The sequence below is a fragment of the Chaetodon trifascialis genome, chromosome 10, assembly GCF_039877785.1.
Source record: "Chaetodon trifascialis isolate fChaTrf1 chromosome 10, fChaTrf1.hap1, whole genome shotgun sequence".
Lineage (NCBI taxonomy): Eukaryota > Metazoa > Chordata > Actinopteri > Chaetodontiformes > Chaetodontidae > Chaetodon > Chaetodon trifascialis.
In genome coordinates, this window is record NC_092065.1 from 6,814,815 (window position 1) to 6,830,872 (window position 16,058).

The following is a 16,058-nucleotide window of genomic DNA, read 5'->3' on the forward strand; positions in this document are numbered from 1 at the left end:
AGTGGGGTTTCATTGCCCTGACCTTGTAAACCCTGTTCCTCTTCCTGCCGTCAGGGGACGCTGTGAGACGCGCCGTCAGTAAACATTAAAGCAGATGACGCTTCTCCTCACATGTGAGTCATTCTCTTGTGTTGATGCCCAGCCAGTGCTTCTTCATTCAGCTGCTGTCTGCCTCTGAATGTGTTAGTTTGGCGTCTTTTCGCTGTGATTCGATCGCGCGCCGGTGTCTGAATGCATCACAGGAAGGAGTGACATTACCAACAGACATAAGACAGAGACACGTAAACACATCACGTCTGCCGAGAGATGTCCTCTGCCACCGCGCAGTCCGCAAAAATGAGAAAGGACGAGTCTTTCCTGGGGAAATTAGGAGGAACCCTGGTGAGGAAGAAGAAGGCTAAAGAAGGTGGGTCACTTTTGTGTTTGCCTGCACGTGCTGACATTAGAAAATGCGTCTGTGTGCTGTTAGTTGGGTTTCTGTCCATGGTGCTGCAATCACATGATGTGCTGTGAAAATATTCTCCTCTGGGACATCGTTTAATCATGAGCTGCACACATGATTCACAGCATCCGGACAGACATTTACAGGGTCTCACCGGCGCAAGGTTTGTCCCTGTTGTGTCTTTCCCAGGTAAAATAATCTAATCTGGTTCAGTTAATGTGTAATTATAGATTCAGTCATATTTTGAGCTCTTGTGTAGTTTTGATGTGTCAGAGCTGAGACAAAGCCTCTGAGCGACTCCACAGGCCTTTAACATGAGGTAATAAACAGAAATAGACAGAACAGCCAGTGACCGGTGACAGGAATGCAAGGTTATGAAGATAAATGTGTAAGAGGATTTCTGGCCTCACCCTAGTTTGGAAATCAAAATAGACTGTAAGTTATTGTCCCAGTTTTCCAGTTGTTGACCAAACTATTTTCTGCCCTCCCACAGGCCAGTCAGTGTGTGGTAAGACAGACAGCTGCAAGGTTTAACGCCTCAGTGTGTGTGTGTGTGTGTGTGTGTGTGTGTGTGTGTGTGTGTGTGTGTGTGTGTGTGTGTGTGTGTGTGTGTGAGCTCACAGCCATGTGTTTGGAATCTCCATTAAAGGAGGTCCACCAGCAGGAGGACACAGACATATTAATTGTTTTAGGAGCCTCATTAAATCCCAAACATCTCAGGGTTTTAACAGTTTAAAATCTGCTAAAAATGAGTAGTTTTGGGGTGGAAATGTGCATTAAATGATGCGCAAGACATCTTCATAGTTGATTGACAAAAAAAAATAACTGGCAACCGTTTTTGTCAACTATTAATAATATTAATAGGGTCTGTTTGTGTAACAAAAATGGCATCTTTCCAATCATAATGAATTAAATAAATTTGCATTTTAGACAAAAAAAGAAAAAAAAGGAAAAAACAGTTTGTCACCTCAGTCTCTGGTCCACACTATTTTCTATGGACTTAATGATTAAGAGAAAAAGAAACTTGCATCCACAGGTGAGTTTTCTAACACTGAAGGCACGTAAGGGGTTAAACAGAAAACCCTGCAGACAGCTCGGCCCAGTGAGTTAATTAGAAGATAACTGAGAGGAGGACTGAGAGGAGGAGTCGTGCTGTAACGAGGTAATGAGAGTAATTGGCTTCCTGCTTAATCTTGTGCTCCGAGCTTCACTGAAAGCAGTGATGAAGATAATACAAGCTGGTACAGAATTAAAGACCCTTCACAAAATGATGATTATGACCCAGATGTCTCAGAGATGTGAGGTTGTGATACAAATGGGAGCATGAGAGAGAGAGACCCTTAATTTAATATGTAGAGTTAGGATATGTTGTATTTCAAACCAATCAGCACTTCAGCTGCAGCTGAAATGACTACTTGTACTTCCTTTTTTTTCAAGCAAAAACACCACACTTTTCAGTTTCACCTTGTCAAGTATGATGATTTGCTGCTTTTATTTCTCACTGTTACAGTTAATTGAATGCATTTGGTTTCTGGACGGTTGGCTGGTCTAAACAAGCCATTTAAAAATGTGACTTACAGGCTTTTTTCCCTCAGTATCACAGACAAAACAATGGCTTGCAGCCCTAAATTCAACAAATCCCTCATAATAACTCTGACCTCCAACATCCAGCTTACCTAAAATGTAGTCATTTGGCCAACAAGTGGCCTAAAGTCAGTGCTGCAGGTGCTGCATTCTGGGAATCCCACATGGCCACAGAGCTGCTGTTTGAGTGCCTCTGTGTGGTCAAATTGGATTAAAGCCCCGGTGATCTTTTAAAGCTAGACGCTCTTGGTGATTTTAGAATTAGAAATCAGTATAACAGGAGGAAAGTAAGGTTTAATCTTGCTAATGGATGCACAGCGTGTGGCCTCACATGCTACTGCTGCTGCTGCTGCTGCTGCTGCTGCTGCTGTGTCTGTTAGATTTGGGTGTGGTGCTTTATACTCTTCAAGGGGAACACCCAAGAGAGACGAGTCCCCGCTGGAAAAGTTGCCCCACAGCTGCTGAATAATGGTTAAGAGAATAATTGGATTGCTCCTTTAAGAAAGAGACTTAGGCTTTCTTTAATTGTGTGGACGCTCCCAAGCAACCACAGGTACATGTTTCAGCACAGGATTAAGCAGTTAAACCTCTCTGTATCAGAAAAGGGATGGAAAGTGTTGCTTAAGGCCATTCAACAGGACATAATGGAGCTTTTTCTTACACAGATTCCTACGATTGCAGACCAGTTTTGACAGCCTGTATGTTCAGGACTCCTGTATGTCCTGATAAACTGAAAGGAAGTCTGCGTTTCTCTGACAAGGTTCAGCTCTCTGTCAGCAGGGAAGGCAAACGTTTGCTTTTTAAGGACTGAGAGTCTTGTGTCACATCCTCACTGTATTATCCTAGTGTGCTTAAAGCGTTTACAGTCTGAACATACAGAATCCTGCTGAGACAGGTTTTAGGATGGATGCTGATAACAGTAAGTCATCTGTTTTTCTATCCAAGGTTCATTATTGCTGTAGAGATGCATTATGCATTACTTTGCATTTTAATATGCATACACCCAAAATAAGTAAACCAACATTACCAAATACAACATACATTTATATACAGCTGCTCTCTTTGTGCAAATACTGTACAAATGAGAAAAACATCCAAATTGATGGTAAATTATATGGATTTAACAGTTATTATGTTATTAGTAGCCATTATCCAGGAGATTCACTGGTATTTTTAACATGTTAGAGTACTCCAAAAAGGCACAGAAGTGCATTTGTTTCAGGCAATTATGCAAGTAACCTTTTATGAACTGTTGAGTTAAGTCAAGTTAATTTTATTTATATTATAGCAGCAGCGAGCCCCATTGTTTGGTGACGTTATAGTGACGATTTTAGCTAAATCATGTATGTTGTGGTGATATGTTGATCGTTTAAGTAGAAATTACAGCACAGTTTTGCCTTGAAACGTTTAATTTCCAACTTAAAATAACCCATCAGTTAATAGTTTATGTAAAAAAAAAACAACAACATACTGGCAGATTTATCTTTACTCTCAAACATAAATATCATTATAAACTTTGTCTTGGATGAGTTTACAGCATTCGGCTCCCTCGATCCATTGAGCCTTGATAAGAAAACACCCAAAAAAGCTTTAACAGGAAGAGATGTTAATGTGCAGAGCAGCAGATTGTCATGCAGTGGCACAGAGAAGCAGCAGTAGGAGAGTTTTATTTTGGAGAATATCAGGTGTAACAAGTGAAAGAGCTCCAGCTGTGATGCTTAATATCGGCTGAAGGCCCCCTGGGGAACAAACTCAGCGACACCATCATCTCCTGCCTGCTGTGACTCACTGCTGCCTGCACTGGTGTAAATAACCAAAGCTATATTTAAAGTCCAGTCGGTCTTCTCCATACTGCTGCATTATTTATATCTCCCCCCTCTGTGTCACCATGAACCTCCTCCCCCTGTCGGGAGCAGCGGAACCACACTACAAGGTCGGTTTCAATCTGCTGTTTAAGATGCTGACTGATTGCACTCAGAACATTTATGTCTGTAAAGCAAAAGAAATCTCACCACACGTTGCTGCTGACTGGTCTTTTTGTCCTTTCCCATAACGGTTTCAGTGACACTGAGGAGGTTTATTACATGAATTTGCGCAAAGGAGCCGGCGTAAGATAAATGTCCTCGACTGCAGGCTTTGCTTTGTATTCAATTAGTGTAATTCAGTTAACAGGAATACAGCTGGTGCTTGATTGATTTTCTGCTGCAGCAGTCATATTAAAGGCCCCCCATACATGCATGTGAAATTACAACATATTATAAGAAGAAAAACATTGTTCATGTGAGAAAATCCTCTTTTTGTACCACGCTGCATGCCTTGATATGCATATTGAATTAAAAGGTGTCCAGTCGACACTGTACCTGTGATAGGGCAGTGAAGCCTGTCCTGTGTCCACTGCTTGACAGCCCAGAGGTGTCTTTGGTGCATTTAGGTCCACTCTGGTGTCTCCTCCCTGTCCATGAAATCACACACACACAGCCCTCGGCGTCCCCTGTAACTGGACCGCAGAGGTGGGGTGGAGGGCTGTGACAGAAATAAACACGTGATGCCGATCCTGCTGCTGCTCAGCCCCAAGCACTGCGATTCACACACACACACACACACCCACACACACACACGCACTCCTGTATTTTCTACCTTCGCTGCCATCAGGGGAGAATTCTGAGGTTTATAAAGGGGACATGGCGGGGCTACTGTGTGGGACCAAGAGGAAGAAACAAGGTAATTTGGTTTTAATGTTGGGTTTTGAGGAACTTGGAAGTGGAAATGGGGAAGCAGGACCTGTTACCTTTGTGCACTGTAGCTTCATATCCAGCAATGTGTTGTGTTGGCTGTCATAAGAGGTCACCGAGATGTAAGTCCTGCTTATCAATGTTAACGGGCACTTAACATTATAGGCTCGACTGCGTTTCTTGTTGAGGGTTGCTGTTATATTTCTGGACAAGCGAGTGAAAGTGTTTTTATCTCCATGCATCACTCTGCTGAAAATCTGCTGTAGTGAATTAATTATCTTGTATAATTTGACCATTTTCACCCACGTCTGTCACTTGACTGTGTGAAGCTCTGTCTGCCTCAGTGCAGAGCAGCAGTAATGCAGTCAGATGGAGACCGAGGGAGGAAGCAGAACAATTATGATGAAATACAGCGAGCCGGCTCTGTAATTACAAAGCAAACTGCTGATCTGTCGTGAGATTCAGGGCTTGAGTTGGTGTTCAGCTCTTATGAGGAGGCTGAATCAGATAGGAAACCTGTGGGGACCCCTCCTCAAGGGGTAATTCTGTATATCCTCTCTTTGCAATGCTTTGAAGTAAAGATTTTGTCCAGATTGTACATAAACACACTGAGTACACTTTCTTTCACGATATTCTCACTTATAAAAATAGATTTTACATGCTTTTAATTTGAAAAAGAGCTGAAAGTGCAGCCATGTTTCTGTTTCTCCCTGCAGGTTTTATAAATAGCAAAGTCAATGAAATGATAGATTTGAGACCATTGATTGTGGTCTAGCCTGTTGCAGGATGATAAAAGCAGCGTGGCCATTAGGGGAAGAAAGCCTGTAAATCCCTGGAGTGTCTCTCCAGTCAGATGTGAGAGCATCTCAGCAGAAATGGATTTTATCTGAAGCGTGTGTGTCAATGTGTGTGTGTTAGTGTGTGTCTTGTCACTTTTAATCAACTTTAAGGTCCCCAGTGTCAGACTAAATTCTCATCCTAACCATATTTTGAGTACGTTGCATGTTTCCACTGGAAAGATTCATGCTCGGATTACACGATTCTTGAACAAGCCGTGGATGGGCGCTGCTGCCCTGTAATGCAGTGGAAAGGAAAGAGCCTACTGGCTGGAGAAGAATTTAGGAAGTGACAGACGTGTGATGGCTCGTGCTCAGTTCAGAATGTCCTGTTAGCACAATATGGTACATTATAATCATATACACACTGACAGATTGTTCTACTGTGTGTTTGGCATGAATGATCATCTGAGCAATTATTCATAGTATTTGAGTTGTCCTGTTTGGCTTTTTGAGTCCATTAAGATCATTAAATGTACTGCATAATCCTTTGATGCCATTTCTGACTGTTTTGCACCTCGAGAAAAACAGATAATTAAAAGTGTTATTATCATTTTTGATTATAAACTACTTCTGTAGCACAAGCCATGCATAAAATGAGGCAAAGACATTTGCAATAAAACAAGGAAAAATACAACAAATTAAGATATATATTTAAATAAAACATTGAAAGAGAAATCAGTGTTAAAATGATTTTAAAATAGTTGAACACAGATTTAAGATTACACTTAAATAAGTGTAGAACTCAGAACCAGAGATATCTTTTTCAGTCAAAACCTGACGCCTATATCTCCCACAATGCAACCAGGCCGCAAACAGTTCACTGAGAGGCTCAGGTGTGTTACGCTAGCTGTGGCTAATGTAGCCTGGAGCCACCAGCCTCGAGCAGAGATCAGGAGTGGGCTGCAGAGGTTTGGTGAACTCACTGCTTCCTCACTCATTTTCAAACTGACTTCAGTGACATAATTTATTCAAGCAGTTCCCTCTGAAGCCACAATAGGCTTTTTACAGCTTTGTTGCACGTATGTAGTGGTACTCCCCGGCCTGTTAAAAGAAAGTTTCCTGTTAATATTGTGGTTAAACTGTCTGCAGAGTTGGAGTCCCGTGAAACGTCTGTAAATTCCATTTCGTTTGGCTCTGACTGTTCCTGACGCTAGACACAGACGAGCAGTGCTGAGATGAAGTCGTGTCTGGAGAGCAGGATCGGGGTCTACAAGTTGACAACAAACTCACACCACACTTTTCCCACAAGGGGAATTTGTGGTGGTGGTACACTAATACTGTTACCAGTGACACTGACAAGCTTTCTTCGTCTTTTCTCTCTGTCTCCGTCTCTTTACTCAGAGAATACAAATACAGTAAATGTTTCTGTTCGTGTGTTTCATTGAATTTGTTGCGCCTGTTTTTTGAGTTTTATGTGTTGTTGTTGTTGTCTTGTCAGTGAGTGATCTCCATGAGGAGGGGAAGAATGCCATCAATGCTCCCATGCTTCCCACAGGGACGGACATCCACCCAGAGGACACACTGCTGGGTATGGACACACAGAAACACATATCTGCCATGTAAAGAACGTCTTTAGAACTGAAACTACACAGAATGTAACTCAGTACACTTACTCAAGCATGGTACCTACGTACAGTTTTGAGGTGCTTGTACTTGAGTATTTCCATTTTCTGCTACTTTATACTTGTACTCTGCTGCATTTCAAAGGGAAATATTGCGCTTTTTATTCTCCTACATGCACTTGACAGCTTTATTTACTAGCTTTCAAAATACAATGCAGTCTTAAACATTAAACCAGTGTTTTCCACGCTATTTGGTGAGTGACCTCTGACAAGAAAGTATCTGTGGTGTGTGGCTCCTTGTCACATTTCAGATCTCGATGAGTTTAAGGTTAAGATTTACTTTATTGATCACAGCACACATGTTACAGGAGGGAGACTGCACACACACCATGCTTAGTGAAATTATTTCTCCGCATTTGCCCATCCTGGTAAGTCTTCCTCCGCGGCAGACCAGGAGCGGTGGGCTGCCAGCTGACAGCAGCGCCCGGGGACCCAGTTCCTTTCGTCACCATTGGTCAGGTGGTGATCTTCTTGGTATATTTATCAAGGATACTTTATCAAGGATATCCCAGGTGAACACGGGGAGAACATGCAAACTCCACACAGAAAGGCTCCATTCCTCGAGCAGCAGGCACCGAAGGCATGGTGGAGGACACGCCCACCCTGCGCCCACAGCTGGAATCGAACCCGGGACCTTCTAGCTGTGAGGCGACAGTGTTACCACCATGCCACCAAAAGCCTGCGCCCAATGTGGAGCTCGAACCCACGACCCTGAGATTAAGAGTCTCATGCTCTACCTAGCTGGGCAACTAAAAGCTTTGAGCCAGCCAGGAGTCGAACTTAGAATCTTCTGATCCGTAGTCAGACGCGTTATCCATTGCGCCACTGGCCCATATTGTTGATAGCAGTTCTAGCCTACAGACATTTCCCCTGAACTTCTTAGTTACATTTAAATCATTGTTTGAGGCTCAGAGAGGTAAAATTATTCATTCAGATTTGTACAGAGTTCTGCAGCGAAATGTAGTTTTTCCTTCTTTCCTGCGCCGTTAATCATCTCATGGCCCCTCAGATTTACGTTGTTACCCATCAGAAGGGCCTTTACTACCTCAGTGTGCATAAAGTAGTTAAAACTAGCTCCGCCTCGAGCAGCTCCAACAGTAAAATAGTGCTTACGCGCTGATAAATCTCTGTTATGTAACATGTAGTAATATGCCAGTCACAGGCCATTTTTCTGCAGAATGGACACTTTTACTTTTGATACTTTCAGGCATTGTTACTTTTGCTTTAAATGCATGACTTTTACTTCAAATAGAGTACGTTTACATTGTTGGGCCAGTACTTTGAGTAGACAATCTGAATACTTCTTTGGCTGTTGAGGCTGCATCTCTTATGTTAAAACACTATTATTACCTGAATGTAAAGCATGTGTATACATTTCCTGACTGGAGGCTGCAGTATTTTTGATACTGCACTTGCATTTCCAGTATTTTCAGCGTCTTAACACGTAGTTCACATTAGCTCACTGTCAGAGGTTACTGAGGTCACACTATGAATATGTTGACACATGTTGACTAACGGGGATTTTGACAGTGGAGGAGCAGGAAATGAAAGTGGGTGGAGTGGAGACGCCTTTGTCTTCAGTTACCATGTGAATCACTGTTGACATGAGGGTGACAGAAACATTGTGTGTGTGTGTGTGTGTGTGTGTGTGTGTGTGTGTGTGCGTGCGTGCGTGCGTGCGTGCGTGCGTGCGTGCGTGCGTGCGTGCGCGCGCGCGCGTGTGTGTGTAGATTTGTATTTATGTGGGATAAAGGAAAATGCCTGTTTCCAGAGGAAATTTGAGTGTCATGAACATCCACTCACATGTCCGCTGACTGTCTTGATGTCTCTCACATTATCTCCATTAGAGGAAAATGCCGAGAGGATCATGTTGGACCCAACATCGCGGGAAAACCTTAAATTTAAAGATCTTCTCAAGGTAGTTTGGCATCACATTTTGAGCACAGACATCCCATCTTCCCAGAACAGTAAAGCATATGAAGAAAACAATTTGTTTGTAGGTTTCACTGTATTCTGATGTGTGTCCAGGTCCTGATTGACTGGATCAACAGTGAGCTGGAGGAGGAGAGGATCATAGTCAAAGACCTGGAGGAGGACTGTTATGACGGACAAGTTCTCCAGAAGTTATTTGGTGAGAAACTGGTTTCTTAGGCATCACAACTCTCACAACATATTCATCCATATAGCATCTTTACGCCTTTAACTTGCCATGCACTGGTGTGAAAATCTACAGCATTAGTAGAATTAGAAAGTACTGCATTCATGTACTCTGCCACATAAAGTTTATTGGCTGGCTTCAAACTCACAATATGAAACAACATTTATACCAGAACACCATCCATTCAGAAAATATAAAGCAATTTACAATCTGTGGTGGGCTGCACGGTGGCGCAGCAGGTAGTGCGCGTACCTCACAGGAAGGTCGCCGGTTCGATTCCCGGGTTGGGCCTTTCTGTGTGAAGTTTGCATGTTCTTCCCATGCATGCGTGGGTTCTCTCCGGGCACTCCGGCTTCCTCCCACAGACCAAAAACATGCTCATTAGGTTGATTGGTGACTCTAAATTGCCCCTAGGTGTGTGTGTGAGTGTGAATGGTTGTGTGTATGTACCGGTCCAGGGTGTACCCCGCCTCCCGCCCATTGACAGCCGAGCTGGGCCAGGCTCCGGCTCCCCGTGACCCCGAAAGGGATAAAATGGATGGATGGACAATCTGTGGCTCTAGCAGATGTTTTTCATATTTCATATTGTGAGTTTGATGCTTGACAGAGTTTTAGTAGTCAGTAGATGTGTTTCAGTAGACGTGAGCAGTAGCAGTAATAGTATCTTGCTTAAAATGACCAAAGTATTTTCTCAAATTAGCATTAAAACATGCTTTGATGATGACTATGAGTAAAAACCATTCACTCAATTCAACATTTCTTTCATTTTCATTTTAATGAAAAGTCTGAAATTACAAGCCCTCAGGTCCATAAATGTTCACCTCATTCAGCGTCATGTCTGAATGCTTATTCTTGGCCTGCAATTGTTTTCTCCAGTGTAATAAATGTGTACTCACCAGGCTGCTGCTGTGTTTAGTGAAGCCTGAGAGTCTTTGGACTGTGAAGGGTTCCCCCCTGTGTCTGTTGTTTGTTACAGCAGAGTGAAACTTGGCTTTTCAGACATGCTAACAACTGCTAACGTTTCCATGCATCTACTTTAGATAAAAGTGAACACGAGTAATGTCACTGCAAAACCAAATTTATACAATATGGTGCTTGCTGTGATTGATGGGATTTAGTTTTTAGTTTGTTAGGCAGTTTATTTCTTGTGCTGCATTGCATTTCTTTCATCATCTTCTTGCATATAGATTTTTAAATTCTCATGTATTTTTTGTGTAATCAAAGGAAAAACTCCTTCATCTGCTCCTCACATTCGTATCTGCACATGGTTTCTTCTCCTCTGTGAAAACACTCTCTAATAAGAGCATGCATATTCATTTACAAAAGCCAGCCAGTACACAATAGCGGTGACGCTTGCATATGTTGCAGAATTGTCATGAACAACATTTAAAAGACACAGCAGGAGACAGTTTGTTCAGTGATGTGTGATTTCTTCATTTCTGTTAAAGCCTTTTTCACTTCTCGCGCTCCTTTATTGCTTTTGCACCTCATGCAATCTCAGTCTTTTATTGCATCAGTGCCCGTTTTAGATTTCCTTTTATTATCGGTGTTGCCGTTTTCTTCTTCTTTTCTCTTTAATATTTGAAGCCATGCTTGAGATAAGCTTCCTAAATCCTCTTTCTTGCTGTTGCTCACAGTAGAGAAGTCTCTCTTTGCCAGTCATCTTTGTTGTCTGCAGCCGCTGTCTTTGTTTATTTCCAAGATCATTATGTCTTTGTTTTCTTATGAATGAAGCCCACATTGACGCAAACATGATAAAAAAATTTTGCTGTGTACTTTTTGGTTTGAAGCACTTTTCTAACTTTTGTCTTTTATGTAAATTCTTCTCTTTACTGTATTTTTTTTTTTAGGCCATTTACATGAATCAGGCCTCCTAATTCAGACATTGCTTGGTTGCTCCAATACACCTGTTCAGTACAACACAATACTGCTGCATGATACTGTGTACCACTACTCATGGTTCTAGTCTGTGTATGGAAAGTCTGAGCTGATATCTTGTGTCTCATCTCTGCTGTCGTTGACAGAAAAGTTGTCAGGCAGCAAGCTGAATGTGGCCGAGGTGACCCAGTCAGAGATCGGCCAGAAGCAGAAGCTTCAGACAGTTTTGGAGGCCGTCAATGAACTTCTGAGGCCTCACGGCTGGACCATTGAGTGGAGCGTGGACTGTGAGTTTAGCATCGACTGAAGTGATCAAAAAAAGAATGATGTAAACTAAAGCAAGAGAGGCTGAGAAATCCTTAGTCCTTAACATGTGTCAAGCTTCAAAAATGCTGGAGCCTACCTGCAAAGCAACTCTTGGTGGGATGCCCCTTAAGAAGATAATTTGCATTGCAAATAGAAAGTATTTAATCCTGTACAGACATTTGAGGAGCTTGAGAGAGTTAAATGATTTCACGCCTCATTAACTGCGCATTTGCAGCTTTTTAATTTTTCTTTTGTCTGTGAACAAGGCACCAACCGTTACCTTCATCCTTAGAAAACTGCTTGTCATTGTGTTAGTTTGCAGTGTGAAAGGGCTGACCGTCGTCTCGTGTGATTTCTGTTTCAGCCATCCATTCAAAGAACCTGGTGGCTATTGTCTATCTGCTGGTGGCACTCGCTATGCACTTCCAGGCCCCCATCAGGCTGCCTGAGCATGTTTCTGTACAAGTGGTGGTGGTCAAGGTAAAGTGCTCACACGGGGTTGGCATTCATCATCATTATATTTAATGCCATAGGGATGGATGCAGATACCTCAGAGTGAAACAAAGAAGTGTTTGTTAAGTCACAAATGAAATGTCTAATACAGAAACGAGAGGGCATCCTGCAGACCGCTCTTGTCACCAAGGAGCTGACGAGCACCACAGAGTACGAGCTGATTTCCTTAATAACTTTCGTTAAAATTCGTCCTCTTGTCATATACATTTCATCATGCAAAGTAATAACAATGTTTATTATCGCACAAGAACAGTCTTTTAATTTGTCTTTTTTTGCTTTTCAGAATGATGATGGGAAGATTTGGTGAGTGCCAGCCACATGTCATGTGACAGTATTGTGGAAATGTCCCTTTAATTTTGTTTTTCTTAATTTATCCGTCATAAGAAATAGTACTACATGTTGGGAAACGGGCTGTTTGCTTTCTTGCTGAGAATTAGATGAGAAGTCTTACACTGCTCTCGTCCGTCAAATATGACGCTGCAGCCAGGAGATGGTTAGCATTGGCATTAGTACTGTCCAAAGGTTGCAGGATCTGACTTCTGCCACCTCTAAAGATCTCTAATTAACATGTTATACGTTTGTTTAATTTGGACAAAGACTGAAGTGTGAAAATGAACCTGCGGTTTTATAGTTGTTGTTCAGGTGATGTTATCAGGCAGCAAAGAGGATGTTGTTGCTCCCGGCCAAGAAATAGTCTGGTGAAAAAACTGCATGTGAAACTAACTAAACTAACTATTTTTGTTGAATTAAACAAACAAGGTATAGCGTGATAATTCTTGAGCTTTAGAGGTGCTGGTAGGTGGATTTTTACCTTTGGGCAGAGCCATGTTAGCTGTTTTCTCCTGCTCCCAGTCGTTATGCTAAGCTACAATAACCATCTGCTGGCTGTAGAGGATATATTTATTTTGAGCTTTTTATATTTTTGACACCTTTGACATTTCCCAAACTGTCAAATGATTCCTTTAAGTATTCATAACCTTTGAATTCATTCTTTTTTACAACAGAAAGGGATGCGTTTGACACTTTGTTGGACCATGCACCTGACAAGCTCAACGTAGTAAAAACGGTATTAGAGACCTTTTCTTCGCATGACAAAGGATAATATAATGCTAATGTAATTGTACTGCAAAAGTGATTAATGATTCATTGATCCTGTTCCCAGTCTCTCATCACCTTCGTGAACAAACACTTGAACAAGCTGAACCTCGAAGTCACTGAGCTGGAGTCTCAGGTAAGAGATGCTTCATGTTGGCCTTCAGACTTGTAATCCAGTCACTTATTAAAATTATCATATAATCCAGTCTGATCTACTTATGGAGTTTTAACACTGGATGTGCTGAACATCTTCATGCAGACTGTATGTTTGTGTGCAGTTTGCTGATGGAGTGTACCTGGTTTTGCTGATGGGGCTGCTAGAAGACTACTTTGTCCCTCTGTACAACTTCTTCCTCACCCCCGAGAGCTTTGAACAGAAGGTGATTACAGCCTCAAAAAGTGAAATCTGTGAGGATGATTTTTTTTGTCAGTGCTTCGACTCTCTTTGTGCTGTCCCCTCAGGTTCACAATGTGGCGTTTGCTTTCGAGCTGATGCAGGATGGAGGCCTGAAGAAACCCAAAGCCAGACCAGAAGGTATTTTATCGACACGCATTACAGAAATATCACATTATTCTCAGGCCAGATAAAAGACATAAAATGTGAATTTCCTGGAGGAGCTTTTATGGAGGCTTGGAGGAGATTATGAGTCTCCTACACTGATAGAGAACCATTTAAAAACGTGTTGAATGGTTGGAGTCATTGTAAAGGTTGTCCAGCAGATGGAAACCTTGCCCCACCCTTTAACTCTTAATACTGGATGACTGTTGCTTAGTTCACTCAGCCTTGAGCTACACTTCCTTGTCCAGTTTGAATAAACCAGCCGTAAATCTATTTACGGCATACTGGCTTCAACTTGTTGTTGTCTCTGTTTGTCACAGAGACTTGCATGTTATCAACCCATTATACTCTTCGTACCCCCTTTAGAGATAGAAATGCTATTACAGAAAATTTGGAAATAGCTTTCAGTGTGTGAGCTGATACTGATCCTGTACTTAAACCGTAATCAGTATATTTCTCCACTGAAGCATTCATCTTAATATCAGGTGCTGCTTGGTCTCATTAATTCACACAATATAATATTAAAAGAACCATATTATTATTTGTTTGGTGTGTAATTTAAAATCAATCACTGCACATCCAAGAGTTAGAGCCATAAATATCTGTTGAAACATCTGAGCAAAATATGTTTAAGACCATTTAACTGCATAGTGTACTTACAGAATTCTCAGTTACTTTACATTACATCCCATGTTGCCCTTCTATTTTTATCCTATGCAGTGGCCACATTTACATTTTGTTCCACATTCTTGCCCCATATTTCTCCATATTTCATTATTTATTTAACTTTTAATTACTTACGCTGCTTATATTCACTATGTAATGCATTGTGTAAACTTTTGCTTATGCCTATTTTCTTCAGCCTACATTGCTCTTTAAATTAGCCTATTTTTCTGTATGTCTCCATTTTCTTTATACTTGCAATGTGCACAGCCCCTGGAGATGACACCAAAGCAGTTTACTGCACGATTGTTTATGTCATTTATAGATATTTGAATTTTGAACTAATATAAGTGTGTAAATATTGCTTCTCTCCACGCTGTGTTAATGCAAATGTTTTTCCATTCTTCAAGCATTTTTCTGATGAAGCCAAAAAGAAAACATTTCTTTCCCTTTAAAAAACTACTTGCAGTCACTTCTCACAATTTTTGCAGAAATAGGATATTATCTGTTATCTTCATAGCTGCATAACTGCGCTCCTACTGCAGCATATGTGCTCTGATTAGCATAAACTTTGCTAAGTTTTGCGCACATCTGCATGGAAGTAGAGATCTTATAGCTGTTAATGATATCTGCAGTGTCACCCAAGCAAACAGGGCTATGCAGATGATAAGGAGCTTAAGAAATCCTATTTTAGATGGCAGTGCTTAAATCACAAAGACCTAGTTCTGATTAGAAATAACAACAAGCAAATAAGCACTTCTGTAGTACACCATGTTACTGACAAAGAGGACACAGTATTTCCCAGCCTTTGAATCTCCTCTGGTAAGAAGTAGTACATCATATGATAATCATTTGTACATTCTTTGGGAGCTATTTTAAGCTCTCTTTCATTTCCAAAATTACAAATAACCTTTTGAAGGAAAGTAGTCCAACTGCAATCATAGAAGAAGCTCCTTTGCATTGTGAATATGATTTTATGGTAGCATGGCCCATTTATTTTGTGCTTAAGTGTTCCCAGAATGCAATTTATCTCTTACAACATTAGTTTTTGTACACGGCCATGGTCTAATGTTTCTTCCTTATACTTCCCAAAAGTGTGGCAAACTGTAATGATCTCTGCTGTCTCAATTTTGTTTTCCAGATGTTGTCAACCTGAACCTCAAGTCCACCCTCAGAGTCCTCTACAACTTGTTCACCAACTACAAGAACTCTGAGTGAACTTTTCCTGCTTCACCCCCTGATTTGAACACTGCCCTGTGCCTGCGCTGACATTATACATTACAGTCAGGACAGTGGAGGAGACCAACTGGGATTGAGAGTCATCATTATGTGGGACTTAAAAAGACCCATAGGGAGTAGCCTGAAAATGGCTCTGAATGTTAGTATTTAATCTTCCCCAAATGTCAGTATTTATTTATTCCTGCCTCGAATGTTAACTGCAGCCAGGGAAACCCTGCAACCTTTAGCCTGCATTTGAATACACTGTCACCACGGGAAAAATGTGTGAGGGCATAATGTTAAAACTGGAAAACGTGTGTCAAACTCATCCTTCCCTCAAATAATAGACTATTGAAGAAAAAATACAGAATATTATTTAGTACAGTATCTAAAAATGCTTTGTGTACAAATTTAAAGAATAGTTCAACATTATTGGAAACATGCTGACT

At 41.4% G+C, this 16,058-nt stretch overlaps 1 protein-coding gene and 1 non-coding gene across 3 annotated transcripts; one reads left to right on the forward strand and one right to left on the reverse strand.

Moving 5' to 3' along the window:
* Positions 1–62: 62 nt before the first annotated feature.
* Positions 63–16,041, forward strand: parvb (parvin, beta). 2 transcript variants are annotated; one of them, XM_070973050.1, is made up of 13 exons: positions 63–406; positions 7,036–7,125; positions 9,067–9,137; positions 9,248–9,350; positions 11,402–11,542; positions 11,926–12,041; positions 12,166–12,224; positions 12,358–12,377; positions 13,079–13,140; positions 13,237–13,305; positions 13,448–13,549; positions 13,632–13,704; positions 15,533–16,041. In XM_070973050.1, the coding sequence occupies exons 1-13, from the start codon at positions 307–309 to the stop codon at positions 15,607–15,609; spliced, it is 1,083 nt and encodes a 360-aa protein (XP_070829151.1). In that variant the 5' UTR covers positions 63–306; the 3' UTR covers positions 15,610–16,041. The 2 variants fall into 2 exon arrangements, with proteins under 2 accessions (XP_070829151.1, XP_070829152.1); XM_070973051.1 differs by lacking the exon at positions 63–406 and adding an exon at positions 2,893–2,945.
* On the reverse strand, positions 7,979–8,051 carry trnar-acg (transfer RNA arginine (anticodon ACG)). Its single transcript has one exon. It is a non-coding gene; the product is annotated as a tRNA-Arg (tRNA).
* Positions 16,042–16,058: the final 17 nt, after the last annotated feature.

Coding starts and splice junctions, on each gene's coding strand:
- parvb (XM_070973050.1), top strand. CDS start 307: ATGTCCTCTGCCACCGCGCAGTCCGCAAAAATGAGAAAGGACGAGTCT. Junction 407..7,035: donor GAAGAAGAAGGCTAAAGAAG/GTGGGTCACTTT, acceptor TTGTCTTGTCAG/TGAGTGATCTCCATGAGGAG. Junction 9,138..9,247: donor AATTTAAAGATCTTCTCAAG/GTAGTTTGGCAT, acceptor ATGTGTGTCCAG/GTCCTGATTGACTGGATCAA.